This window comes from Natrix helvetica (genome assembly GCF_964273705.1).
Source record: "Natrix helvetica genome assembly, chromosome: Z".
NCBI lineage: Eukaryota > Metazoa > Chordata > Lepidosauria > Squamata > Natricidae > Natrix > Natrix helvetica.
Window position 1 is genome coordinate 25,555,620 of NC_138554.1, and position 27,425 is coordinate 25,583,044.

Below are 27,425 nucleotides of genomic sequence, written 5' to 3' on the forward strand. Positions count from 1 at the left end.
TAGAACCCACAGTCTCCTGGTGATTGGTTCAAAGTCACCCATTCAGCTTTCATGTCTAAGGCAGGACTAGAACCCACAGTCTCCTGGTGATTGGTTCAAAGTCACCCATTCAGCTTTCATGTCTAAGGCAGAACTAGAACCCACAGTCTCCTGGTGATTGGTTCAAAGTCACCCATTCAGCTTTCATGTCTAAGGCAGAACTAGAACCCACAGTCTCCTGGTGATTGGTTCAAAGTCACCCATTCAGCTTTCATGTCTAAGGCAGAACTAGAACCCACAGTCTCCTGGTGATTGGTTCAAAGTCACCCATTCAGCTTTCATGTCTAAGGCAGGACTAGAACCCACAGTCTCCTGGTGATTGGTTCAAAGCCACCCATTCAGCTTTCATGTCTTAAGGCAGAACTAGAACCCACAGTCTCCTGGTGATTGGTTCAAAGTCACCCACACAGCTTTCATGTCTAAGGCAGAACTAGAACCCACAGTCTCCTGGTGATTGGTTCAAAGTCACCCATTCAGCTTTCATGTCTAAGGCAGAACTAGAACCCACAGTCTCCTGGTGATTGGTTCAAAGTCACCCATTCAGCTTTCATGTCTAAGGCAGGACTAGAACCCACAGTCTGCTGGTGATTGGTTCAAAGTCACCCATTCAGCTTTCATGTCTAAGGCAGAACTAGAACCCACAGTCTCCTGGTGATTGGTTCAAAGTCACCCATTCAGCTTTCATGTCTAAGGCAGAACTAGAACCCACAGTCTCCTGGTGATTGGTTCAAAGTCACCCATTCAGCTTTCATGTCTAAGGCAGAACTAGAACCCACAGTCTCCTGGTGATTGGTTCAAAGTCACCCATTCAGCTTTCATGTCTAAGGCAGGACTAGAACCCACAGTCTCCTGGTGATTGGTTCAAAGCCACCCATTCAGCTTTCATGTCTTAAGGCAGAACTAGAACCCACAGTCTCCTGGTGATTGGTTCAAAGTCACCCATTCAGCTTTCATGTCTAAGGCAGGACTAGAACCCACAGTCTCCTGGTGATTGGTTCAAAGTCACCCATTCAGCTTTCATGTCTAAGGCAGGACTAGAACCCACAGTCTCCTGGTGATTGGTTCAAAGTCACCCACACAGCTTTCATGTCTAAGGCAGAACTAGAACCCACAGTCTCCTGGTGATTGGTTCAAAGTCACCCATTCAGCTTTCATGTCTTAAGGCAGGACTAGAACCCACAGTCTCCTGGTGATTGGTTCAAAGTCACCCATTCAGCTTTCATGTCTAAGGCAGGACTAGAACCCACAGTCTCCTGGTGATTGGTTCAAAGCCACCCATTCAGCTTTCATGTCTTAAGGCAGAACTAGAACCCACAGTCTCCTGGTGATTGGTTCAAAGTCACCCATTCAGCTTTCATGTCTAAGGCAGAACTAGAACCCACAGTCTCCTGGTGATTGGTTCAAAGTCACCCATTCAGCTTTCATGTCTAAGGCAGGACTAGAACCCACAGTCTCCTGGTGATTGGTTCAAAGTCACCCATTCAGCTTTCATGTCTAAGGCAGAACTAGAACCCACAGTCTCCTGGTGATTGGTTCAAAGTCACCCATTCAGCTTTCATGTCTAAGGCAGAACTAGAACCCACAGTCTCCTGGTGATTGGTTCAAAGTCACCCATTCAGCTTTCATGTCTAAGGCAGGACTAGAACCCACAGTCTCCTGGTGATTGGTTCAAAGTCACCCATTCAGCTTTCATGCGTAAAGTGGGACTGGAACTCACGGTGTCCTGGTGATTGGCCCAAAATCACCGAGCTAGCCTTGATGACTATGACAGGACTAGAACTCACATTCTCCTGGTTTTTAGCCTGGTGCTTTAACCACTAAGCAAAACTGCTTTTCAAACACAACCGGGCTGGTTGCTGTCTCATACTCTACCTCTCTCTTTCAGCCCCACTGCCGCCAACCAATTTCCACATCCAGATGATCAATCAGACCATGGCTCAGTTTGCCTGGGTGAACCCGGACTCACCATTCAGTACCATCCGACTCCAGTGGAACACTTCAGAAGCCAGTGGAAACAAAAAATTCCCCAAGTCTTTGGGCCAAGCTGTGCTGCATGGTCTAACTCCCAGCACCAATTACACCTTCACCATCTTCAGCACAGCTGGAAATTCTTCCCTGTCCAGAGACAGCGATGGCTGTCAGAAGCACGCAGGCACAAGTACTTAATCCTCATTTTACCGAGAAAAGAAGAGAAAGGGGGAAAACCACTCTATCAAAGAGTAATAGATTTATGGAAAGAATTAGACTGTGAAGGATGTACTGATTATGTGCGATCAAGTTATTTTTTTACTCCCACTACAGCTAGTCCCCGACTTACAACAGTTCATTTAATGACTGCTCAAAGTTACACCACTGAAAAAAGTGACTTATGACCATTTTTCACACTTGCAACCGTTAAAGCAACCCCATAGTCACGTCATCAAAATTCAGATGCTTGGCAACTGACTCATATTTATGACGGTTGCAGTGCCCCAGGGTCACGTAATCACCTTTTGTGACCTTCTGACAAGCAAAGTCCCTGGGGAATGCAGATTCACTTAACAGCCCTGTTATTAGCTTAACGACTGTAGTGATCTTCTTAACGACTCTGGCAACATTCGTTTAACGGCCCGTCTCACCTAGCAACAACATTTTGAGGCTCAGTTGTCCTCGTAAGTTGAGGACTACTTGTACATAGATAGATTTTGTCCATGACCATCAGATGCCAGAGTTGGCCCACAATCTTTGGCCTCAAAATTTGGTCAGTTCCCTGAGCATAAGCAACCAGATTGCTAGTTGAATTTCAATTTAGCCCAGTCAAAGGATGTGCCATCCGTGGATGGGCAAGGAATATGATGCATACAATTCTCTCCTCTACAGTATCAATGGCATTTCTTTGCACCTGCCTCCTGAGATCTTCCTTGATTTTGTCTGCCAGCCCTGAATTGTTCGCCCCCAACTCCCACCCCCTGCCCGACTAGTAACGTTCAAAAAAGAGCAAGATTTGAGAGAGAAATAGATGGGATTTGAATCAGGAATGTTCTACATGCAATAAACACTTGACCAATAGGCAATCCCTGACTGAATGGGAGAAGACCACAGTCAGAGCTAACGTTTTTGCCATCGCTTGCCAAAAGTGGGGGGAGGTGAGGGGAGGTTGTGCATGCGCGTACCCACACCCATAATTCTATGCGTCCTTTCTCCCCCTGCCCCACTTTTGGTGCGTGATGGCACAAGTGGACCTGTTTTTCACCCTCCCCAGGGTCCAGAGGCTTTCTAGGAGCCTGGGGAGAGTGAAAACGGCCTCCTCTGCCCCTTTGCAGGCTTTCCGGAGGCCGGAAATGGCCCATTTCCTGACTTCCAGTTTGCGTGTTGGGCTGTTTTTTGCCCTCTGGAGGCTTCAAGAAAGCCTCCTAAAGCCTCCAGAGCAGTGTTTCTCAACCTTGGTTACTTTGAGGTGGGTGGACTTCAACTCCCAGACATCCCTAGCCAGCCATACTAGCTGGGGAATTCTGGGAGTTGAAGTCCACATGTCTGAAAATCACCCAGGTTGAGAAATACTGCTCCAGAGGGAGAAAAACGGTCCAACGCGCAAACAGGGAAGCCTCCGGATGGCAAAAAAATGGCAAAAAATAAAGGCCGAAATCAGCTGGCCAGCACGCACATGCCCGCTGGAGCTAACAGGGCAAAGGCTTGTGAGCCCTAAGAAATGGTTCCGCATGCCATAGGTTCGCCATCATGGGACTGAACCATCCTTTAATCTTTATAATTGATGGCTACCAACCTATAGAAGACTGTATGTAGATTAGGAAGCAACATTAGGTTAGAAGAAGGGCGGAAATGGGAAGGTTACCTGACCCAATGAATGAATGAATGAATGATTTTGTATCATCAAGTTTTTGCCTCTTAGTGACCATCTAGACAGATTTTTGTCCATGCTGCTCTGACCATCACCTAGTCTTTTAGGTCTCCCAAAGGCATATCTCTCACCACTGCAACAGAGTCCATCTACCTTGTTGCTAGTCTTCCACTTCTCTTTCTTTCCTTCTACCTTTCACGCGGTGGCTCAGTGGCTAAGATGCTGAGCTTGTCGATCAGAATGATCAGCAGTTCAGTGGTTCGAATCCCTAGTGCCACATAACGGAGTGAGCTCCCGTTACTTGTCCCAGCTACTGCCAACCTAGCAGATTGAAAGCATGTAAAAATGCAAGTAGGAAAAATAGGGACCACCTTTGGTGGGAAGGTAAAAGCGTTCCGTGCGCCTTTGGTGTTTAGTCATGCCAGCCACATGACCACAGATACGTCTTCGGACAGCGTTGGCTCTTCGGCTTTGAAACAGAGATGAGCACTGCCCCCTAGAGTCGGGAACAATTAGCACATATGTGCGAGGGGAACCTTTACCTTTTCCAACATTAGAACCTTCTCCAGAGAGTTAGGTTTTTGCATGTAGTAGGAAAACAGGAAAAGATGTTCAAGGCAAGATGGGCACCCAGGAGCAGCCGAAGAATACATGATTGACATGATTGATCAACAGGATGGCTGTAAGAACTTGCTTGGAAACTCCAGATGCCTACCACTTGGCAGCAGAGACACATCAGCTGCCACCTAATAATCAAACGGAGTTTCACAGCCCAAATGTTGCTCTAATCCAGTGTTTCTCAACCTTGGCAACTTTAAGTCCTGTGGACCTCAACTCCCGCTGGCTGGGGAATTCTGGGGGATGAAGTCCACAGGACTTAAAGTCACCAAGGTTGAGAAACACTGCTCTAATCAAAAGGGAACCTGGTGGGAGTTTTGCTACTTTTTGGCAATTTTCTTAATGTGGCTGCTTCATTTTCTCTGATGGGAGCAGCCCTCTAGACACTCTGGGTGGATAAAGTTGGTAGAATGAGCTGGTGAAGTTGTGAGAAGATGTTTCTCTAACCTTCTTTCCTTCTCGCTTGTACAGAGCCAGAACAAGTAAGGGATTTGATATGCATCCCTTTGCAAAATAACTGGAGTCTGAAATTATCCTGGACATGTCCAAGCAGCGCTGTTAGTAAACTTGTGGTCCTTGTGTCAGACCAAGCCTGGAAAAATGAGTCGAATTGCAGTGAACCAGTGCTGATTCAAAGAGTTCAGCCTGCCAAAGTCTACCAAATTAAAATAAAAACATTTTGGTACAACCAATATGCAGTTTCAGACACTGTGACGTGCTCCGTCGATACTACAGGTGAGATCTAAGACCATCTTAGTGTCAATTATGTGTTAATCACGCAGTTGCATCACAGCAATTTAAGTAATGGTTTCTGAAGAAGCCCATTCCATTTGGAGAGTACCAATTGTTTCATACATTTTGGGGCCCGATAGTTTGTCCAAAGATCTTATGTTTTCTTTCTGTGTTCAGAGGCTCTCCTTGGATCTCTTTCTGCGGTGCTGTTTTTCTTGGTCATCCTTTGCTTCCTGTTCTTTTGTTTCAGGAGACCAAGGTAAGCATGTTTGAGATTATGAGCACCAATAGATTGGAATATTTTTAGCTCAAGATTGAACTCTTCTAGGGTCCTGAGTGCCCTCTGAAGAGTCTTCGGTGCTCTGCAGGCATTTCAGTTTACAGCTAGGTAACTTCCTGAGCTAGCTAGCACTGCTGGCACTGATGATAGTAACTAGTTGGGTAATGAAACATCTGTAAGAAAACAACCAAGCTCAGAGAGCATCAAGGACCCCATTCTTAGCAATCTTTGCACTAGACATTTGTCTACAGCAGGGTGCCAAACTCAATTTTATTAAGCCCTCATCGGGGCTGTGGTTGATCTAGGGGGTGTGTGGCCAACTGGGTGGGCATGGCCAGCTTGACACCACTCCCCAAACTGGTGACATGTTCCCTCTTCATACGGGGTAGACCAGGCTGAAGCCACGCTGGCCCGATGTTTCCTCTTTGCATTGGGTAGACCGGGCTGAAGTTATGCAGGCCGGCCCCTTACATTTTCCAAGATGGCCCCATGGGATGAGTCTGAACACATTGCGGACCAGATCGGGCCTTGTGTTTGACACCCCTGGTCTACAGCAAGGACTGATTGAATATTATGGGAATTGATCCAACATATTTCCAGAGCTCTAGATTAGGGAAAGTTTTCCTTAACATAACCTATCCATGAATTAACTGCCTATTGTTATAAATATCAGTTGGATATCTTGGAATTTGAGTAGTGCTCAGATCATGATGATGGACAACTGAGTTCTGGAGTTCTTGGAAATGGGTATTGCATTGTTGACTTCAGTTCAGCAGTCTCCTATCTGGCATTCCTTGTACTGATAAGGATGGGAGCACTAACAGATGCTGCCCAAGTGTCACTTCCAATTTTCCTGCCTTGCTTTCAGAAGGACAGATGTCTTGGAGCAGCAGAATACAGACATGAGCTTACCTAGGTAAGAATAGTTTTTAAGATTTTTAGAAGAGTAGCACCATATGACCTTGTTTGAAGCCAAACAATGGTGAAGGCAAGCACTCCCTTGAATTAGGAGAGAGGAAGGGGGAGGGAGAGAGGGAAGGAGAGAGAGAGAGACATACACACACAGAGGGAGGGAAGGATAGAGGGAGGGAAGGAAAGAGAGACACACACAGAGAAAGAAGGCAGGAGGGAAGGAAAGATAGAGAGATGCAATGTAGGCCAGATATAGGCAAATGAAGGAAAGGTCTTGAAGGACAGGAGAAGAATTGCTACTAAGACAATAGTCAGGGACTTGAGTCTGGACCATAAAATAAATTGTCTCAGACAATTTAGTACAGATGAAGATAAAGTGGATGCAGAGAAGCCCATTCAGAGTTGCAAGATTCTGTTACTATAGCTTTACAATAAAAATGGTGACCTTCGTATCATTGGTTTCCTAATCTGGCCCATCTTGAGGAATTCTCACCAAACTACTTGGAGTAACTTCACCTTTGGTATAAAAAGATCCAATTTCTCTACTGTTTATCTGTCATAGAGTCCTTGGGGCAGTACCTGTGTCGGCTTTCCCACATCATTGCTACAAGATGCTGTCAGATAGTGCTTTTGGCTTTGCCGTTGAATACCAGGTATGAAGTTGGAGGCAGAGTTCATAGTTCAGTAGAGAAACACATGACTGGCATAGAGAAGAATCTATCCCCCAAGTCCCTGCATCTCTAGGCAGGGCTTAGAAACCACTCTGCCTACAGTGCCCAAAATCCAGCGATGCCCAGCATTGACAGTCAAAGGCTCATGGGGCTGTTGGTTTGCTCCAACTTCCAGTGTTGGGGCATTCACAACTTCTGGAACAGCTTGCCTCCAGAAGTTGTGAATGCCCCAACACTGGAAGTCTTTAAGAAGATGTTGGATAGCCATTTGTCTGGAACAGTATAGGGTTTCCTGCCTAGGCAGGGGGTTGGACTAGAAGACCTCCAAGGTCCCTTCCAACTCTACTATTGTATTATTGTATTGCTCCAGGACAAACATTATGGGGAAACAAGGATTTTGCTCCATTTGGTTTTCTCTTTGAATATGAGTGAATGTCTAAAGGAATTTCAATGGAGTAGACATTCCTTTTGATCAAACATTTCTGGAGAAACCATCCAACAGACTTCCGCCACGAACTCTGCTATCACTCTGCTGTCCGTGTTTCCTAATGCTTGTAAACGGATGCAATATAAAAAAAATTGATTCAATTCCTGTTGCTCACTGCTGTGTTATTGTGAAACATCAGAAAAATAAAGCGCAAAGACATTGAATCAGTGATTATTTACCATTGGAGCTTTTTCCTCTGCCATTTTCTCTTTTTTTAAAAAAAACTGTAATTTAGTTCTTGCCCTAAGACTTTGCATATTCTATCAGAAGGGAAGAAAAATAAAATGTCATGTCACAATGATAGTTCTCCCTTCAGGATAAAATGTTGCCCAAGGGAGACTCCCTCTATTTTTCCATTTCAAGTCATCGTATTATTCTCCTTGAATGTGCAAAGTATCTACAAGGAGATTGTATGTTCCAGTGTGTGCTACATTGGCTAGACTCCACTTTGCATATGGTGTCAAGTTCCAGGTCCCACACTTCAGGGCCCTAGGAATCAGATAAATGGGAATAGGAGCTCTGCTTATATTCTTCAAATATTCACTGGGATGTTCCATAGAAGAACCTCTAAAGTGGCTTTAAAGGTGCTTTTTCCCCCTCTTTAAAAGGCAACTCGGCTGTTATTGTTGTTGTTTTTCCACTGTTCCAATATCTCAGGGGCTGCCACAAAGAACAGGGGGGGTCAACCTATTCTCCAAAGCACTTGAAGGCAGGACAAGAAACAATGGGTGGAAACTAATCAAGGGGAGAAACTAAGGAGGAATTTCCTGACAGAACAATTAAACAGTAGAAGGACATAAGTTGTGGGTGCTCCAACTCTGGAAGTTTTTAAGAAGAGATTGGACAACTGTTTTGTCTGAAACGGTATAGGGTTTCCTGCTTGAGTTGGACTAGAAGACCTCCAAGGTCCCTTCCAACTCCGTTGTTCTGTTATTCTCTCTGAGGAAGAAAAAGAAGACATTTACTTCTCATCCAAGAAACTTCATCAGTTCTGGTGCTGGGGGGATGGGAGGATAGGTACAGACAGTTGAGACTAGACCTGTGGTTCCCAACCTTTTTGGGGGGCCATACCCCACCTAAGCATCTCTAAAATCCTGATGCCCTCCCCCCCCCAACATATAATTCTTATTTTACTCAAAAACTGAACTTACATCAAGCGGACTAAGCCTAAAAAGGCCATTAACTTGGTTTAAGCAAGGTTCAAATTGCCCCCATTAAAAATCAAATTGCCCCCCCTCTGTGTGGGGCCTGGGAACCACTCGACTAGACAGTGGGGGAGGGGAGGATAGGTTCTGAGAGGATGGGGAGAGGGAATGGAAGGATTTCTTTGTAGTCATCTGATCCTTAGCACTCTCTCTGAGAGCTGTTGAGGCCACTCCAGGGATTTCTTTTTCCTCTCAGGATCATCTGAAACAATGTGCCGTTCAGAGGTGGTATTCTACCAGTTGGGACCAGTTCACCCCAACCAGTAGTGGAAATTGCAAGTGGCCCTGCCCACCTGCCCCGGCTCTATGGCATCCCATTTGGGCCCCTTTTTTAGCCAAAAGCGCATGCAGGGAAGGCTGAGAGCATGCGCAGAGGTTGCATGTGAGAGCAAAGTGAGCTCACATTTGCGAACCGGTAGGGAAGCTAAGTGAATACCATCCCTGGTGCAGTTGACTAGCACTGATGATGTTACCTAGTTTGGGTAATGAAACGTCTGCAAGAAAACAAGGAGACCCAGAGAGCACCAAGGATCCCCACCCCCAGGGTGCAATTGGTTGTGAAATCTTCTTGGAACTGCTGCAAAGGTTGCCACCTTCTTCCTCCTCAAAGGAGAAAAAAAACAATACAATACAATACAATACAATACAATACAATACAATACAATACAATACAATACAATACAATACAATAGTAGAGTTGGAAGGGACCTTGGAGGTCTTCTAGTCCAACCCCCTGCCTAGGCAGGAAACCCTATACCGTTTCAGACAAATGGCTATCCAACATCTTTTTAAAGACTTCCAGTATTGGGGCTTTCACAACTTCTGGAGGCAACTTCTGTTCCACTGATTAATTGTTCTAACTGTCAGGAAGTTTCTCCTCAGTTCTAAGTTGCTTCTTTCCTTGATTAGTTTCCACCCATTGCTTCTTGTTCTGTCCTCAGGTGCCTTGGAGAATAGTTTGACTCCCTCTTCTTTGTGGCAACCCCTGAGATATTGGAACAATGCTATCATGTCTACCCTAGTCCTTCTTTCTCTTATACCCAGTTCCTGCAATCGTTCTTCATATGTTTTAGTCTCCAGTCCCCTAATCATCTTTGTTGCTCTTCTCTGCACTCTTTCTAGAGTCTCCACATCTTTTTTACATTGTGGCGACCAGAACTGAATGCAACTCTAGTTGCCTTTTGAAGAAAAAAGCACAATTGAGACAACTGTGAACTGGATGGCTGAGAACCTTCACAAGACCTAAACTTCCCCTTTGGGGCTTTGAATAATAGATTTAGATTTCTATGTTCTCCCTCAAGACAACGGCACAAAAACACTGCCTGGAGTACTATTAACCTGACATTCCCCAGGAGGATGGAGTCTGCAACTCCTAGAGCTCCCAAAAAGAATGACTGTGCATTTTGGGAAAGTCCTGAGAGATGCCAAGGGAGGTGGGGAGGGGCAAGAGGAGGCAAGCCAGAACAGTACGATTTCTAATATAGCACTTATTCAGATTGTCCTCGACTTACAACAGTACGCTTAGTGTCCATTCAACGTTATAACGGCACTGAAAAACAGTGACTTATGACCGTTTTTTACACTGGTGACCATTGCAGCCAGCTCATGGACATGTGACCAAAATTCAGAAGCTTCATATTTATGACCTTCTGATGAACAAAGCCAATCAATCTGGGAAGCCGGTTTCACTTAACAACCATGTTACTAAGTTAACAGCTGCAGTGATTCACAAATGTGGCAAGAAAGGTGGGGCAAAACTCCCTTAACAAACGTCTCACTTAGCAACAGAGATGTTAGGCTCCATTGTGGTCGTAGATCGAGTACCACCTGTATATCTATTTATATATGCTCCCCATGGGAAGCATTCCTTGATGCGACTTGCAATCTGCTTTCCTTGGTGGGAGGGGCAGTTTGTAAATCACCACCTAGCCATTTCTTGTTTCTCTTCGCATTTGTGAAATATCTATAAATATATTGTTCCCAACAGTGCAAACATCAGCTATGCAGAAAGAGTAGGCAAACCAAGTGTTAGCACTTGAGTTGTTGATACTTATTAAATTAACTTGCAACCACCGCACTCCACCGTTCTTAGAAACTATTGGGGTTTTCAATTTTACTTCTGCAAAGCTTGAATTTCCAGTTGGTTCAATTGGATTTGAGGCATGCATTGCAGAAATGAACAAGTAAACATCAGCTTGTTTTAATCCAATCAATCCCTTTCCTCATGATACCTTGAAATATGTTTGTTAAAAATGAGGGCTCTATAACTCAAACATCCTATATCATATTGAGCTTTTTATATTAATATGTCACCAGTTTTGTTCCGTTTGTTAGCAATTCTGTTCTTGCTGCGTATAAGAGTTTCCAAACTAATAAGCTGAGGTGTTTGTGATTTAAGCAGCCCACTGCATATATCCCCATTATCAGCAATTCCAATTGTTGGATTTTTTTATAAACTCATATTATTCATCTCAATAAATCTTGTTAAAGAATGCCCTGCAAGAATGATGTTTGGAAAAGAGTCATTTTCCATTTTTGACAGTTGTTAAAAATTCTGGCATAATAGCTTCTTTTTTTTAAAGACCTCAGAAGCTTAAAGAGGCTTCTTTGGACATTCCAGGATTTCTTTTTTAGAATAGAATTGAGTTGAATTGAATTGAATTGAATTGAATTATTTATTGGCCAAGTGTGATTGGACACAAGGAATTTGTCTTTGGGGCATATACTCTCAGTGTACATAAAAAGATACATTCGTCAAGAATCATAAGGTACAACACTTAATGATAGTCATAGGGTACAAATAAGCAATCAGGAAACGATCAATATCAATATAAATTGTAAGGATTTAAGCAGCAAAGTTACAGTCCTGCAGTCATAAGTGGGATGAGATGGGTGATAGGAACGATGAGAAGACTAATAGTAATAGTAATGCAGCCTTAGTGAATGGTTTGACAGTGGTGAGGGAATTATTTCTTTAGCAGAGTGATGGCGTTTGGAAAAAAAAGTCTTGTGTCTAGTTGTCTTGGTGTGCAGTGCTCTATAGCAATGTTTTGAGGGTAGGAGTTGAAATAATTTATGTCCAGGATGTGCGGGGTCTGTAGATATTTTCACGGCCCTCTTTTTGACTCGTGCAGTGTACAGGTCCTCAATGGAAGGTAGGTTGGTAGTAATTGTTTTTTCTGCAATTCTGATTATCCTCTGAAGTCTGTGTCTGTATTGTTGGGTTGCAGAACCAAACCAGACAGTTATAGAGGTGCAGATGATGACAGATTCAATAATTCCTCTGTAGAACTGAATCAGCAGCTCCTTGAGTTTGAGAGGTTGCCACAAAGAGGAGGGGGTCAAATTATTTCCCCAAGCATCAGAGGACAGGACATGAAACAATGGATGGAAACTAATCAAGGAGAGAAGCAACCTGGAGAAACTTCCTAACTTCCTTCCAGGAAGTTCATCCCTGAACTTCCGGTTGGCTCATTGGGGGCGTTTTTTTGCCCTCCCCAGCCTTGGGAGGCTTTCCTAAAGCCTGGGAAGGGCAAAAAACGGCCCCGACGAGTCAACTGGAAGTTTGGGAACAAACGTCTGTTTGGCCCATTGGGCCTGTTTTTCACCCTTCCCAGCCTCCGGAGGCTTTCCTGAAGCCTGGGGAGAGTGAAAACGGCCACCCCCAGCCCTCTGGAAGCTCAAAAATCAGCTGGCCTGTGTGCACATGCACACCGGAGCTGATGGCCAGTGTGCCAGAAAATATGGCTCCCCATGATAGCTTCACCATCACAATGTAGGGTGAACTAGAAGACCTCGAAGGTCTACTCTGCTCTACTCTGATTGATTGACATTTTACATAAACTGAGCAACACATTTTCTCACCTATCAGGCCAATTAGCCTTTGAGTTTAGGGACTTCCAGAATCCTCGGCAATAGCTATGCTTACTGGGGTTCTGGCAGTTTAAGCCCACTCATCTTGTGGCTGCCATGGGGAAGATTTGGCAACAGCATCGTAGCTCAGTGGTCCTCTGTATAACTGCATAAAAAGTTCTTGTATAACTTTTTCCCCATATCTGCTGAAATGCATCATTTGTCTGGCACTAGGCAAGCCTTTCCTTGGTATGAATGATGGATCCCAGATGTTAATTATCAATCTGGCTTCACTTATTTTAAGATCCCTAAGTCTTTTCTTTCCAAGTGGAGTATAGGTTGGGTGAGGAAGGGAAACAATGGTCCAGCTGCACCCCTCAACTGGATCCCATAAAACATGGTTCAGAATTTCATTCAAGGAAATCAATTTTCAGTATTTTGTGTTTCTCACGTATGGGATCACTGACTTCAGTGGACAACAAGCACAGAGAAGAAACGGGTAGACATATGACCCCGATTGAGTCCAAAAATTCTGTTGTTAAGTGAGACATTTGTTAAGTGTGTTTTACCCCATTTTATGACTTTTCTTGCCACAGTTGTTAAGTGAATCACTGCAGTCAATAAGTTAGCAACTTGGTTGCTAAGTGAATCTGGCTTCTCCACTGATTTTGCTTGTCAAAAGGCCGCAAATGATTACCACATGACCCTGGGACACTGCGACCATCATAAATGCATGCCAGTTTCCCAGAGTCTGAATTTTGATCACGTGGCAATGGGGATGCTGGAAAGGTTGTAAGTATGGAAAACGGTCGTAAGTCACATTTTTCAGTGTTGTTGAGTAGTCACTAAATGAGCTGTTGTAAATCGAGGACTATCTCTAATTACTTTGATCTAGGATGCAAAGGAATGACTGCTTTGGGTGGATTTAAAATAAAATAGCCTTGGACCACTCCAATTTTTAATAAATCTCTGCATCTTTAACAACTGATGTGCTCATCAATCTCAAGGCATGATGGTTTAGGATGATGGGATTTGTAACCTAGCACAACTGCAAAGCAATTGGTCAGGAGGATGTCTATCCTCATCCTGCTAGTATTTAGCCTCAATAGACTTTGTGGGACTTATTCTGAACAGACACATCGGAAAAAAGTTGAAAATAAGGAGTGAAGGGCAGGGATAGAATCAAGATCACGAGATACTGTTTTATAATGCCTTGTAAGACCACACAATACTGCATCTAATTTTGGTTACCACAATATAAAAAAGATGTCTGCACTCTGAAAAGAGTGCAGAAAAGAGCAACAAAAATGTTTAGAAGGCTTGAGGCTAAAACAAATAAAGAACATTTGCAGGAACTGGGTATGTCTAGTCTAGTGAAAGTAAGAATTAGGGGTGACATGATAGCAGTGTTCCAATATCTCAGGGACTGCCACAAAGAAGGGGGGGGTCAACCTATTTTTCAAAGCACCTGAAGGCAAGACCAGAAGCCATGGATGGAAACTAAACAAAGAAAGAAGAAACCTAGAACTAAGGAGACACTTCCTGACCGTAAGAACAATTAACCAGTGGAACAACTTGCCTCCAGAAGTTATGAATGCTTCAACACTGGAGGCTTTTAAGAAAGGAATGAACAATCATTTGTCAAAAATGATATAGGGTCTCCTGCCTGAGCAAGGGGTTGAATTAGAAGACCCCCAAGGTCCCTCCCAACTCTGTTATTCTGTTATTTAAAGGAAAACAATTTCCAATACTATAACACTCTTGCTCGACAGCTTATTTTCCCTATTGTTTTTGCTTTGCCTTATTTTGGAAGTCCTCTATGCTCTGCTTTACTGAGTCAATATTTCTCCTTTCCTTGCCTACATAATAGCAACTGCAGGACATAGGAACAGATCAGCTCCAGAGTGTAGCCCAGCAGCAAGAAAATCAAGCTAAGAATCGCTATAGTAACGTTCTGCCATGTAAGTCCCATTCCCTTACCTCATGGGCCTTTTCATTAGTTTATTCTTTTCAACCCATTGGAATGAACCCATTGGAAGGCCATGCTCACTGTCCATCTGCAAGAAAATAACCAGAATGAGACCCAGTCTGGGATGGAGGAGGAAAACAAGGACTAAGTTTAAAACTGGACTAAAGAAGGCCAAGGTTGCTTCTTTGGAGGAGATACAGTCAAGCAGCCCCTTGAACTGAGAATTGTGATTTGATGCCCAATGGCATCAAATCAAATGACTGAATAGGTCCATTGTAAGCCCTCCTCTCTCATGTTTAGAAGACCCAGAATAGTGTACATGCAATCTGCCCTGTGCTTCCCTGTGCACTACTACACAAACACAATGTGAGGCCCCAGAAAGGATGACACATGGAGTTGCTTCTGAGGAGTATCGTTATTCTGGTGGCATATAAAACCTTGGTGGCACAATGGCTAACTCTGCCCACAAACTGGAGTTTGATCCTGGTTGGCTCGAGGTTGATTCAGCCTTCCATCCTTTTAAGGTTGGCAAAATGTTGACCCAGATTGTTGGGGGCAATATGCTAACATTGTAAATCACTGAGAGTGTGCTGCAAAGCACTATGGAGCTTCTATTGCTGTTGCTATTTATTGTTGTTCTGTCTACAGACAGAATCTTGCCAGACTAAAACCGCAATCTGCATATCTATAGGTATACTCTCTGAATTACTAGGAAGGTTCCATCTTTGCCCACTTCCTGCCTATTAGACGTTCCAAACTCTGCTGACTCTTTGTCCTCTGGGCTCAGCTCCTGGGACTCCACACTACATCCTACATTGTATAACACACACACACACACACACACACACACACACACACTGAGGGAGGAGGGCATCACAGTCCAGGGGTATTCGCAAAAGGGTCAAATGGTTAAACTAATGGTTGTGTGATCCAAGCCCTTTCCATCATCCTGTTATTTTTGACCATCCTGTAGATATCTCTATCTAACATATATACATAGAGGGCATGTTGTATCATTATCCAGAAGGAAATACAGGTGCCTCTTATAGCCAGCACTGCTAAAGGAATTAAAGAGCATTCCAAAAGCTGTGTTTGGCCACCTTTGCCTGTATTTTCATTCTAGAATTCCATCCCTAATATACTTAACATAAAAGAGCCTGCTTGAATTTTGAACAACAGGAATCTGATTCAAATCTAATTGTTTTTGATGCAATTCAATATCCCCATTCCACAGAGGAAATGTAAAATGCTCTACATTAGTGCTTGAGAATCACTGATCCTTATCTAGGATTCTGGACCAATGTAATATAACTGTTGTGGCCCACTGGCAGCCAGCAGAGCTGGCAGCAGAGACAGACAGTGAGGAGGTTGGGGAGGAACATGGGCCAGTCCTGGGGGATTGAGGAAAGCTCAGACAAGGGCTCTGAATCAGAGGCAGAGAGACAGTAGTGAGGCAGAAGAACAGCTGGAGCCTGTTCCCAGTGTGGGGTCGACTTAGGAGTAAAGCCAGACCTTGGAGTTGGTTGGCCCCTCCCATAGGAAAAAAGCAGGGACGTGCGGTCAGGGGAGGCAGGGGAGGCAGAGCCTCACCGCTCTCATCATGAAAAGAAAAAAAAGGAAAAAGGGAAAAGGCACACGTGGTCCGATTCCCTGCCTTCCTGAGTCAACATGAAGGGGACCGCGGCTCGCGCTCCGCGGTCCCGTGGCTCACGCTCTGCGGTTCCCTTCATGTTGACTCAGGAAGGTGGGGTAATGGACCACGTGTGCAGGAGGCTGAGGGTGCCTCAGCCTCCTGCACACATGGTCCCATTCCCCGCCTTCCTGATGATGTCACCAGCCTCGCCAGCCATAAACCTCACCGCATGTCACTGGAAAAAAGAGAGGAGCGAACATGGAGTGGGCTTTTGCAGGAAACAATTCATTCGGTCATTTCAAGAGTGGAAAGTTCTGTTTGTGACTATAAGAGACTCTGTGCCAAGTTTGCCTTGCTCTGTATTTGGAAACTAGTTATCTGGAAGCGCTCCAAATGAGATAAGGTGTGTGTGGATAAACATTCCTTTGAAAGACTGTTTGCTAAGCCTTGCTGACTGTGAATGAAAGGAATTCATTTGCCAGGACCAAGACTTTGATTCTTGCTTTCTAAGGAAGTCTGGTTCAGAACAGTAATGGAGACAATGCTGGATTTCAACTGGAAAGACGAGGTCCTATGTGTGTCTTATCTTCAGTGCTATTCTTTTGCTATCAGCCTTTTCCTGAGTGACATTTTTGGTTCTTCTCCACAGATGACCATGCACGAGTCCAGCTCACCCTCAAGCAAGAAGATCCCTATTCAGACTACATCAATGCCAGCTACATGCCTGTATGTCTTCGCTATTGCCTTTTGGGGATGCAATGTGGGCTAAGAGTGCTGAAGAAGTAGATTGAAGCCAATTTGGAGTCCCCGAGTAACCCATTCTGGAACATGTTTAAAGTACTCCAAATCAACCCTAAATGCCAAGATGAAAAATGTACAACTCTGGTATTAGGTGTTATATCCAGAAGCCTTTCATAATTGCTAGTGAATTGCCATTTTTAGTGTGACAGAAGGGAGAAAGGATTAAATAATGGTCCATAGCCATATTCAGAACAGAACAGAATAGCAGAGTTGGAAGGGACCTTGGAGGTCTTCTAGTCCAACTCCCTGTTCAGGCAGGAAACCCTATACCATTTGAGACAAATGTTTGGCCAATCTCTTCTTAAAAACCTCCAAGATTGAAATAGCCACAACTTCTGGAAGCAAGTTGTTCTACCGAGTAATTGTTCTATTTGTCAGGAAATTTATCTTGTTCTAGGTTGCTTCTCTCCTTGATTAGTTTCTATCTGTTGCTTCTTGTCCTGCTTTGAAGGTGCTTTGAAGAACAGACTGACTCCCTCTTCTTTGTGGCAGCCCCTGAGATATTGGAACATGCTATCATGTCACCCCCTAGTCCTCCTTTTCATTAAAATAGACATATCCAGTTCCTGCAGCCGTTCTTCATATGTTTTTAGCCTTTATACAGTAGCTGTTGTAAATAAACTCAGTTAATTTAGCTTAATGGAAAGTAAGCCCTATTTACAAAGGACAAACAAGGCTAGCACATTATAATTGCGCAGCACAATGGATGTCTTTGTTCCTTCTCTTGTGTACAGAGCTAGATATGTAGCTGCCAGGGAGTAGGAATCATGAATGCAGAGTGTGACAGTTTAGTTGCCCTTTGCTGAGCCTTTATCATAGCTTTCTCCAACCTGGTGTTCTCTGGATGTGTTGAAGCATCCTCCAGTTTTGAAGCACCTAAAACTTCTGAGGCAAGCTTTCCCACTGATTAATTGTTCTGTCAGGAAATGTCTGCTTAGTTCTACATTGGTTCTTTCCTTGATTAGTTTCCACCCATTGCATCTTGTCCTGCCCTTAGGAGCTTTGGAGAATAAGTTGACTCCCTCTTCTTTGTGGCAACCCCAGAGATATTGGAACACTGCTATCATGTCTCCCCTAGTCCTTCTTTCTCTTAAGCTAGACATAACCAGTTCCTGCAACCGTTCTTCATATGTTTTAGTCTCCAGTCCCCTAATCATCTTTGTTGCTCTTCTCTGCACTCTTTCTAGAGTCTCCACATCTTTTCTACATCGTGGCGACCAAAACTGAATGCAGTATTCCAAGTGTGGCCTCACCAAGGCATTATAAAGCGGCATCAACACTTCACGTGATCTTGATTCTATCCCTCTCTTAACCTGTGTTGGCTTTTTGGGTAGCTGCTGCACACTTTGCCAACTTCACTTCATTTGATCATACAGTGCTAATGACAATTGTGTCCTGGATCCAGTTGTTTTTAATACACATATTTTCTGGATTACGGTCCCACAGCCAAAAAACCAAATATGATTCCCACCCGGAAAATAGTTGCCTCTCCCTATCTTCCATCACTGATACTGCTAACTGGATGTATTATTTCCATTCGATGCAATATATGTTTGGCCTTGGATGCCTAATGTAATCTGGGTTCTATTCCCCCCCCTCCTCCAAACCTTTCATCTTCACTTAACAAAGGCCATTTTGGGAGTCTGCTTTGGCTTTGCCCGTCACGTTGCAGAGTAGTCGTCGTAAATGAGCACCACGTATTAAAGTGCTTGCTTTTAGGTCATCTCTAAATTGAGTTCTTCTATTTGGGATCTATTAGTCTGGAAGCCTATGTACTCCTAATGACTTAATGGGAAGTAATGCGATTTCAGCCCAAGTGCAGGACCATAAGGCTCTGTCTTTCTGAAACAATTGTTTTGTTCACTTCTCCCGATTCTCACGGCTTTGTTTTGGCCAAGGCAACATTGATCCTAACATACAAACAGCTTTAGAAACGCGAAAATGGTTTTAAAAACATAGAAATGTTTTTGTGTATATGTACATATAAATTGGTATAACACCTCTCTCCTCCCAAGGGATACAAGAAGGAAAAGGCGTTCATCGCAGCCCAGGGTCCGTTGCCTGCCACACTCCATGACTTCTGGCGCATGATATGGGAACAACGCATCACCACCATAGTCATGCTCACAAATTGTGTTGAGAACGGACGGGTGAGAACGGCTCTTTGTTTCAGATACCTTTTGAGGGAGGCAGGGCTGGGTTTTAATTGTGGCAGAATCCAAATGTCGTGGCTGCATCTCACCCATCCAAGCTTCATGAGCTGACAGCCGAGTGGGGGGTGGGGTGGAGATGGGGGAGGAGAGGGAAGGATTGGAATGTAAGGAAGAAGGTAGGAATAAAAGCCCATCCGAGCCCTGTGAGAAGCTACAGCCAACCAAGGTCAAGTAATGATGTGCAGAGCTGGGAACCGAGTACCTGTTTCCTAAACCAGAGATCCCCAACCCCCGATCTGTGGACCAGCATTAGTCCACAGCATGCCAGAAACCAGGCCATGCAAACAAGCGGAGGATACAGGCCGCAGGCGAAACCACACAATCCTCTGGTTCGTGGAAGCCCTCTCTTCATGGAACTGGACCCTCGTGCCCAAAAGATTTGGGGCCACTGTCCTAAACAATATACAAGCAGCTGGTTGGATATTTGCACATAACCAGGGGATGGCCAGGGGTGGGGAGAGAGGACATTTGCTTTCCTCAGATTCAGCTTAAACTACTTCTGTAACCATTTGAAGAATAGTCTTGGGGAAAACAAACGGCCAGGAGTCTTTCTTTGCTAGGTGACTCAGTGGGACAGTTGACACCAAATTTGACAGGCATCTAATAACTTTACCTCTTGTCCCAGTGCTACAAATGCCATTAAATGTCCTATTTTTCCTCTTGGCCAGGTGAAATGTGAGCATTACTGGCCCTTGGATTACACACCCTGCACCTACGATGATATTACTGTATCTGTTATCACAGAAACCATCCTCTCTGATTGGACCATCCGTGACTTCTGTATCAAGCGGGTGAGTGGCAGAGACTTGAGATTACCTTCTCCTGAGGTTAAAGTACAATAACAAGTGCTCCATGGATCAATCCTTTTCAGAGTGACTTCCACCCTAGCCATCCCAAGGAAAAACATATCCTTCCTTTTGCAAATTCAGGTACCTATCCCTAGTCAAAAAGGGATATAGGGGGAAAGAAATGGAAATAGGCATGGGTGAATATCAAGAATTCCCAAGTACAGATACACACAGACACACAGACACACACCTTGGTGATGGGAATATCTGAATGCTGTGTTTCTCAACAGATGATCATGTCTGAAGTCCGTCACGCTAAGCATTATCACTACACATCATGGCCAGATCATGGAGTGCCACAAACCACGGACACCATTCTTCATTTCCGAGATCTTGTCAGGGAGGACTTAGACAAAATGAAGGATAATGGGCCAGTTCTAGTGCACTGCAGGTACGTCAAATGGGAGTGGGAAGGTCTGGGCAAGAAAGAACCAAGGTGGGAGGTGGGACCCTCCTAGCTGAGATCTTCTCCAATGGGTCTGCTCAGAATCACTCTCCCTTCTAAGCCAAGTGGCAATATTGATTCGGAGCTTCTCCACTTAGCTTCCATCTCCCTTCACCTTCCAATAAATCAAGCACCAAGGGAGTCATAGGTCATGCTGGCTGGAGATGATGGGTGTTGAAGTTCAAGATATCTAGAGGGCCCCAGACTAAATAAGATGATCTAGAATATCTCCCATGGTCTTCAGCATACTAGCTAGAACAGGCTAGAAAATCAACTCCACCAAAAACTAGAGATGTACTCTACTAAGATAGGCTGTAATAACAGAATCTTGCAAGCATGTTTGTGCTTTACTTTATCTTCTTATGCTCCACTGAATCAGGAACAAACCAGCCTGAGTGAGTTCCAAATACTATTTTGCTTCCTGGGACTATTTTAGCCCTCTCTGCTTATGTAATGTTCTTGCATATGTCTGTCAAAGTCATCTCCCTTAGTCTCTACATACAGCTAAAGAGCAGAGTTAAGGTTGTCCATGCCTGATTGCCTTTCCCCCACCCCCACCCTGCATTTTTCTACCTTTCCAGTGCTGGGGTGGGCCGGACAGGCACATTTATTTCTCTAGATTCACTACTGTGCCAAGCCAAGGACCAAGGAGAGATCTGTGCCTTTTCATTTGTGGAGGAACTGAGAAGGAACCGTCCACACATGATCCAGAATGAGGTGAGAGAATGGGAAACAGTCAGAGGTGGGTTCCTACCAGTTCACACCGGTTCAGTGGAACAGGTAGTGGGTCTCCGAACCAGTAGGGATGGCAGGCTGGCCACGCCCCAAACTGCTTCCCCGGCTGCTGCTGCAATTTCTTTTTTTGACCTTTTATAGTGTTCTGCGCATGCACAAACCTATTTATAGGCAACTGCACACAAGCACAGAGTGAGTCCGAGTGAAGTGAGCCGTGCACACAAAATTGCATGTGTACCAAACTGGCAGTAATCCTGGCAGAAAACCCACCCTTGGAAACAGTGACATGTAGAAGCAGATCTGATCTATGGGCAAACGTCTCCTCTGAAATCTTTAAAGAATTTGTCAAGGGATTACAGGAGGATTTGTGCTCCAGAGGCCATTTTGAGAACTCCTCTGGATTTGACCAATATCCCTTCTCTTGTTGTACAGTTGGAAGATGCAGGTATCCCTCAATTTATGACTACAATTGAGCCCAACATTTCCGTTGCTAAGCGAGAAAGCAGTTGTGAGCTTTGTTCCATTTTATGACCTTTCTTGCCATCATTGTTAAGTGACTCACTGCAGTTGATGAGTTAGCAACATGGTCGATAAGTCATTTTGGCTTTCCCATTGACTGTGTTTGTCAGAAGGCTGCCAAAAAGCAGATCAAATGAGCCTGAGATACTGCAAGCATCGTAAATATGTGTCAGTTGCCAAGCATCTGAATTTTGATCACATGACCATGGGCGGGGGGGAGGGCTGCTGCAGTGGTCGTAAATATGGAGAAATGGCCATAAGTCATTTTTTCCAGTGCCATTGTAACTTTGAATGGTCACTAAATGAACTGTCGTAAGTGGAGGACTACCTGTATTTATGAGATCCAAAAAGAAGGATTTAAGAATATTGCTCTGTCTAACAGCAACACAAAAGACACTACAATCTCCTCCAATCTGGATGGCCTAATGTAAAATCTGGCTCCCAGAATTCCTTGAGACAGCATTGCACTTGCTAAGAGTTGGGGAGGGGGTGGTTTGAGTTGAAGTGCATGCATTTAGGAGACTATTCAGTTCTGAAGGTACCACTGGTTGAGTTAATTGACTGACTCAACTAGCACTTTGCAATTATTTCAACAACATAATGGCATTTTTACGTTCTCCTTCATTTCAAACAATATTGCCTGGGTTTGGTTTGCTGTATTTTTTGTCACTTCTATTATTTTTAGCACACACATGTGCACACACACATGCATCTAGTTTACATATTCTTTGTTGTTCGAATTGCAGCCTTCCCTACCTTTAGTCCGTAGATCAGTGGTGGGATTAAAAAAAAATTACTACCGGTTCTGTGGCTGTGGTTTGGTGGCCGTGGCTTGGTGGGCATGGCAGGGGAAGGACACTAAAATCCTCATTCCTTCCCCACTCCAGGGGAAGGATACTATAAAAATACTCATTTCCTCCCGATCATCTGGGACTCGGGAGGCAGAGAATAGATGGGGGCAGGGCCAGTCAGTGGTGGTATTTACCGGTTCTCCGAACTACTCAAAATTTCCGCTACCAGTTCTCCAGAACTGGTCCGAACCTGCTGAATACCACCTCTGTGGTAGATGTGTTTGACTACAATTTTCATCATCCCTAGGTGACACTCCTGTAGTCCACATATGTAAACAACATCGAACTCAAGACATCTCTCTTAAAAGTCACTATTTCTAATTCTCTATAGACCAGGGGTCCTCAACCCCCAGACAGTGGCTCATTCACAGGCCTTGAGCTGTTTGGAACCAGGTGGTGGGCATGCACGCAATCCCATTTGCACAAGCAGTCGGTGAACATGTATGTGGTCCAGGGGTGGGTACCGGATCCCATTCCAACCGACACAGTTGGAACGAGCCCGGCGGCATCCACATGGATGTGCACAGCATGCTCATGCATCTTAGCGCTTCCGCAAGCCTCTGCGTTGTTCCAGCTGCTCTGCGGAGTATCGCGCAGGCACTGTACATGCCATGCAGGTGCACGGAAGCGCAGAAGCCTTAAAAGACAGGTAAGGAGCTCGGGTGGGCGGATGGGCCCTCCGGAGCACCATACCAGAACAGTATCCAGTGCTCCAGGCTGTACCGGGGCGTGCCGCCTGCAACCCACCTCTGGTGTGGTCCATTTGCATGACTGGTGGGCATGTGTGCCTGCCACTTGTGCCAATGGAGCTGTGCATGCACGCTTGCCAGGGGTGGTATTCAGTTACCTTCCCTACCAGTTCGCAAATGTGAGCGCGCACCCATCCGCACATGCACTCAGCCTTTCTTATATGCACTTTGACTTTTTAAAAAGTGCCTAAATGGGGTGCCATAGAGTCGGGGTAGGTGGGCAGGGCCACCCGCAATTTCTACTACCAGTTCAGGAGAACCGATCCAAACTGGCAGAATACCACCTTGGGGCTCTCCCACTGTTCATGCGGAACATGCAATCTCCCTCCTCCCCCCACCAGTCTGAAAGGTTGGGGAACTCTGCTCTAGACAACAAGAATGCAGTTATTAAGAGTTCAACACCTAAAACACACACTGTGTAGGCCCACTTGTGAGTTATGTTTTCCTTCTCTTGGGTTGGTTCAATGAGCTATTTCACATATTCTGTGGATTCATAAAGTTTGCTTCACAAGCAACTGTAGATGAGTTCAGATATTACACCAAGTCAAAAACCAAGCAACTGAAGTTCAGGATGACTGCTAAGTTGATTAATCCTACTTTTAAAGTCCTAATGTAACTAATATAGCAATGGCTGGTGATCCTTCAGGTAGAGCTCAACTGCTAATGATGTCCTGAATATACATTCATTTAGTTTTGCTAGCAACAGACCAAAGGGAACATTGATTTGAAAGAGGTGTCAAAGGCTTATGTTAAATTGAACAGCCCTCCCTCAACAGAGGGTGAAGGACATGACTCCTGTCTACACCATAGTCAGGGGTGGGATTTAGCCAGTTCGCGCCAGTTCGGGAGAATGTTAATTTTGCATCCCGTTCATCGAATCTGGTTGTTGCAAGGACTGGCAGGCCCCACCCTCCCCTCCCAGGAGTCTCCACAGGGCCCATTCTTCATGCCAGGTAAGTACAGGCCTCGCACGGAGGCTCTGGGAAGGTGAAAAGCATACCTCTGGAAATCCAGAAACAGGCCTGTTTCCAGCCTCCGGAGGGTCTCTGGAGTTTGGGGAGGCCTTTTTCGCCCTCTTGGAGGCTCAGGAAAAGCCTAGGGAGCCTGGGGAGGGAGACAAATGGCCCTACCGGAAGTACCGGAAGTCCAAAAACGGCCCTGTTTCCAGCCTCCGAAAACATCCCCTCCCCTATGATGGTGCAGGAGGATGAGTAGGCCAAGCCCACCATGGCCATGCCCATCCACAGAGAAGCAGTTGCTAACATTTTTCAATCCCACCCCTGACCTTAGTCCTTTCAGCGGTCCCAAGGAAGTTCCACGGCCATCTGCACTCTGATTCAGGAGACCCTGAGGGCACAGATAAACCCCCAAGTGGCCTCAACAATTCTCAGAGAGCTAGTAATTGACCTTCAGAGTGCTAACGACGAAGATGACTGCAAAGAATATAGACCCTTCCATTCCCCATCAGTCAGTCAGAACTGAAGAAACTTCTTGGATGAGAAGTGAAATGTTTTCCAAGCAAAAAAAAAAAAAAATCAAGAAATTCCAGCTGTCTTTTGGAAAAGCACCTTTGCTATCGTCTTCTTCCTTGGGGTGTTTTTGATCTTCATTAAGAACTTCCTGGTCATTTTCTATCCACATATTAACCAGGACTAGCCTTGTGAAGCCACTCAATTGGTGTTTCGATTTACTGTGACAAGATAAACCTGTCATGGAGTTGAGCTCTACTCCTGGTGACTACATCAATACATCTATTTAGTTTTCTTGGCAACAGGATGGAAACAGTTGTCTTCTTGCAGTATTAAATTTTCAACCCTCCAAGGCTAGCCTGCTGCCCTGAAATTCTCTGTTGATCTCCCACTGCCAATCGTTTTTGTTTTGACCTCCCAAACAGCCATGGATTTTTCTGGTGATCTTCCAGGACCAATTACTGCTTCCAGGTCTGATCTGACTTGGCATTTTGAAATCAGCTGGGCACTTTCCCCCAAGCTGGGCAGATGGGTTTATGCTCTGGCAAGAATTGGGATACATTTGAATCGGCTCCGAACTGAGCTCGCCATGTGCATAGCTATACAAAGAGTCACATTTCCCAGTGTGATTTCTGCATCATCTTCCCGCCCCCCTCCCAACAAATTGGCCAACACCGCTGTTCACTGGTGATGTTCCTGTGGGACAACTCAGATAAATTGTTCCTGCCCATTTCAGCTGTCAAATCCTCCCCTGCTCCTGTCTCCTTTTCTACAGGACCAGTATGTCTTCTTACACCAGTGTCTCCTGGATGGGATCCAGTCTGCTCCAAAGAACGACAGGGTGATCCTGGAGCATCCTGCTGTCTATGAAAACATCTTGGCTATGCAGGACTACGAGGTCTCCCGGGTGTGAGAGGCGTGGCTACCTTCTATAGCCGTGATGGCAAACCTATGGCACACAGAGCTCTCTCTATGGGTATACCAGCTGTCGCCCCAGCCCAGCTCCAATGCACATGTGTATGTGCCTCCCACTAGCCAGCTCATCTTTGGATCTCTGCCATGTATGCACGGGGGCAGGGTACATCCATGGGGGTGTGCTCGCATTGCATTTGGGGGCCTTACACAGTGCCCATGTCCCGTTTTGGCTTCCAGGTTGGTGCAGGAGGCCTTCCAGACCCAAAACAGGATGCGGGGGTGGGTGGGTTATGTGAGTATTGCATTATGGGTGTGGTCATGGATGCGCTTTCGGCACTCGACAACAAAAAGGTTAGCCCTCACTGTTCTATAGGTTGCCAAATAATTGCCACCCTCCAAAAAAGATTGAGCCATTCCTCCCCCCTCTGAATTTAACTTCCATGTTTTAAATGGAGTAAATTTTCCAAAGTAAACATTCCAGACTGTATAGATAGTCTTTTTTCTTTGGAATAATTAACTATCGAAATAAGAAGATTCCCAGTAATTCAGAGCCTCCCTTTTAGCCTCAAGTAATGGTTTCATCAATTAAATAGGTAAACATGACCAGCTGTAAAAAAGAATTGTTGGCATACAAGATGACTAAGACAAAGCCACAATACAAAACTGAATCAAACACATTAAGTAACATTTGAAATTAGAGAAAACTGGATTGTGAGTGTCTTGACTTTACCAGGTTGCGCAAAAGAAACATGTTTTCTTGTTGACAATGAACCCATATTCTTGATGTACACAACAGTTTGTCTACTCCTTTGCCCCCCCCTCCCAGCCATCCTCTTCTCTCACATCACTGTACAGGGAATTGGGAGGAGAGGATGGGGGAGGATAGCAATTGTGGCACAACAGCAGAGTTTTTCGTCCAATTATACTGTGTGGAAAGCTGGGCCCTAAAAGAAATTAAGAGTGAAGCAAAGCTTGGCTGAATTATTTGGTTGCCTTAGCAACCTGAGTGTCAGCTCCACAATGTTGCCAAGGAGCTGTCACAAGTGTCATATATATATATATATATATATATATATATATATATATATATGTGTGTGTGTGTGTGTGTGTGTGTGTGTGTGTGTGTGTGTGTGTGTATGAATGTATGTATGTATGTATGTATGTATGTATGTATGTGTATATATATATATAAAATTTTAAAATTTTAAGCCCACAGCTTGAAGATGGCAGGTGTGATCCTGCCGAAACGTTGCAAAGACAATCTCAACCTTACACGGGAAAAGACCCGAATACAACAAAACCAGCATACCTACACCCGTGAAAATCTACGAAAACAAATATATATATATATATATATATATATATATATATATATATATATATATATATATATATATATATATATATATATATATATATATATATATATATATATATATATATATATCTCACACACAGAGAGACAGACAGAGGTGTGGGTGTATGGATGCTTTCCTTCCTTCCTTACACACACACACACACACCTATAAAATAGTCTCCCTTCCTTCTATATACAGTATATATACATGTGAATAAATCATATGCTGTATGCATATATCTGCAAATACACATTTTGCATATTGCATTCATATATATGCATGCATT

The 27,425-nt window shown here is 44.5% G+C and overlaps 1 protein-coding gene across 3 annotated transcripts in view; it reads left to right on the plus strand.

Moving 5' to 3' along the window:
- The window catches only part of PTPRH (protein tyrosine phosphatase receptor type H), a 70,180-nt gene extending 43,328 nt beyond the window's left edge, over positions 1-26,852 (plus strand). For 2 of the 3 annotated variants that reach the window (XM_081933223.1, XM_081933225.1), the window contains 12 exons: positions 1,925-2,197; positions 4,967-5,230; positions 5,405-5,486; positions 6,376-6,423; positions 6,982-7,072; positions 14,505-14,595; positions 16,886-16,962; positions 19,053-19,187; positions 19,919-20,041; positions 20,329-20,489; positions 21,125-21,260; positions 25,642-26,852. In XM_081933223.1, the coding sequence (XP_081789349.1) occupies positions 1,925-2,197; positions 4,967-5,230; positions 5,405-5,486; positions 6,376-6,423; positions 6,982-7,072; positions 14,505-14,595; positions 16,886-16,962; positions 19,053-19,187; positions 19,919-20,041; positions 20,329-20,489; positions 21,125-21,260; positions 25,642-25,779 (1,619 nt within the window). In that variant the 3' untranslated portion in view covers positions 25,780-26,852. The remainder of the gene's footprint in view (positions 1-1,924; positions 2,198-4,966; positions 5,231-5,404; positions 5,487-6,375; positions 6,424-6,981; positions 7,073-14,504; positions 14,596-16,885; positions 16,963-19,052; positions 19,188-19,918; positions 20,042-20,328; positions 20,490-21,124; positions 21,261-25,641) is intronic. The other variant, XM_081933224.1, reaches the window with a different exon arrangement.
- The last annotated feature ends 573 nt before the right edge of the window (positions 26,853-27,425 follow it).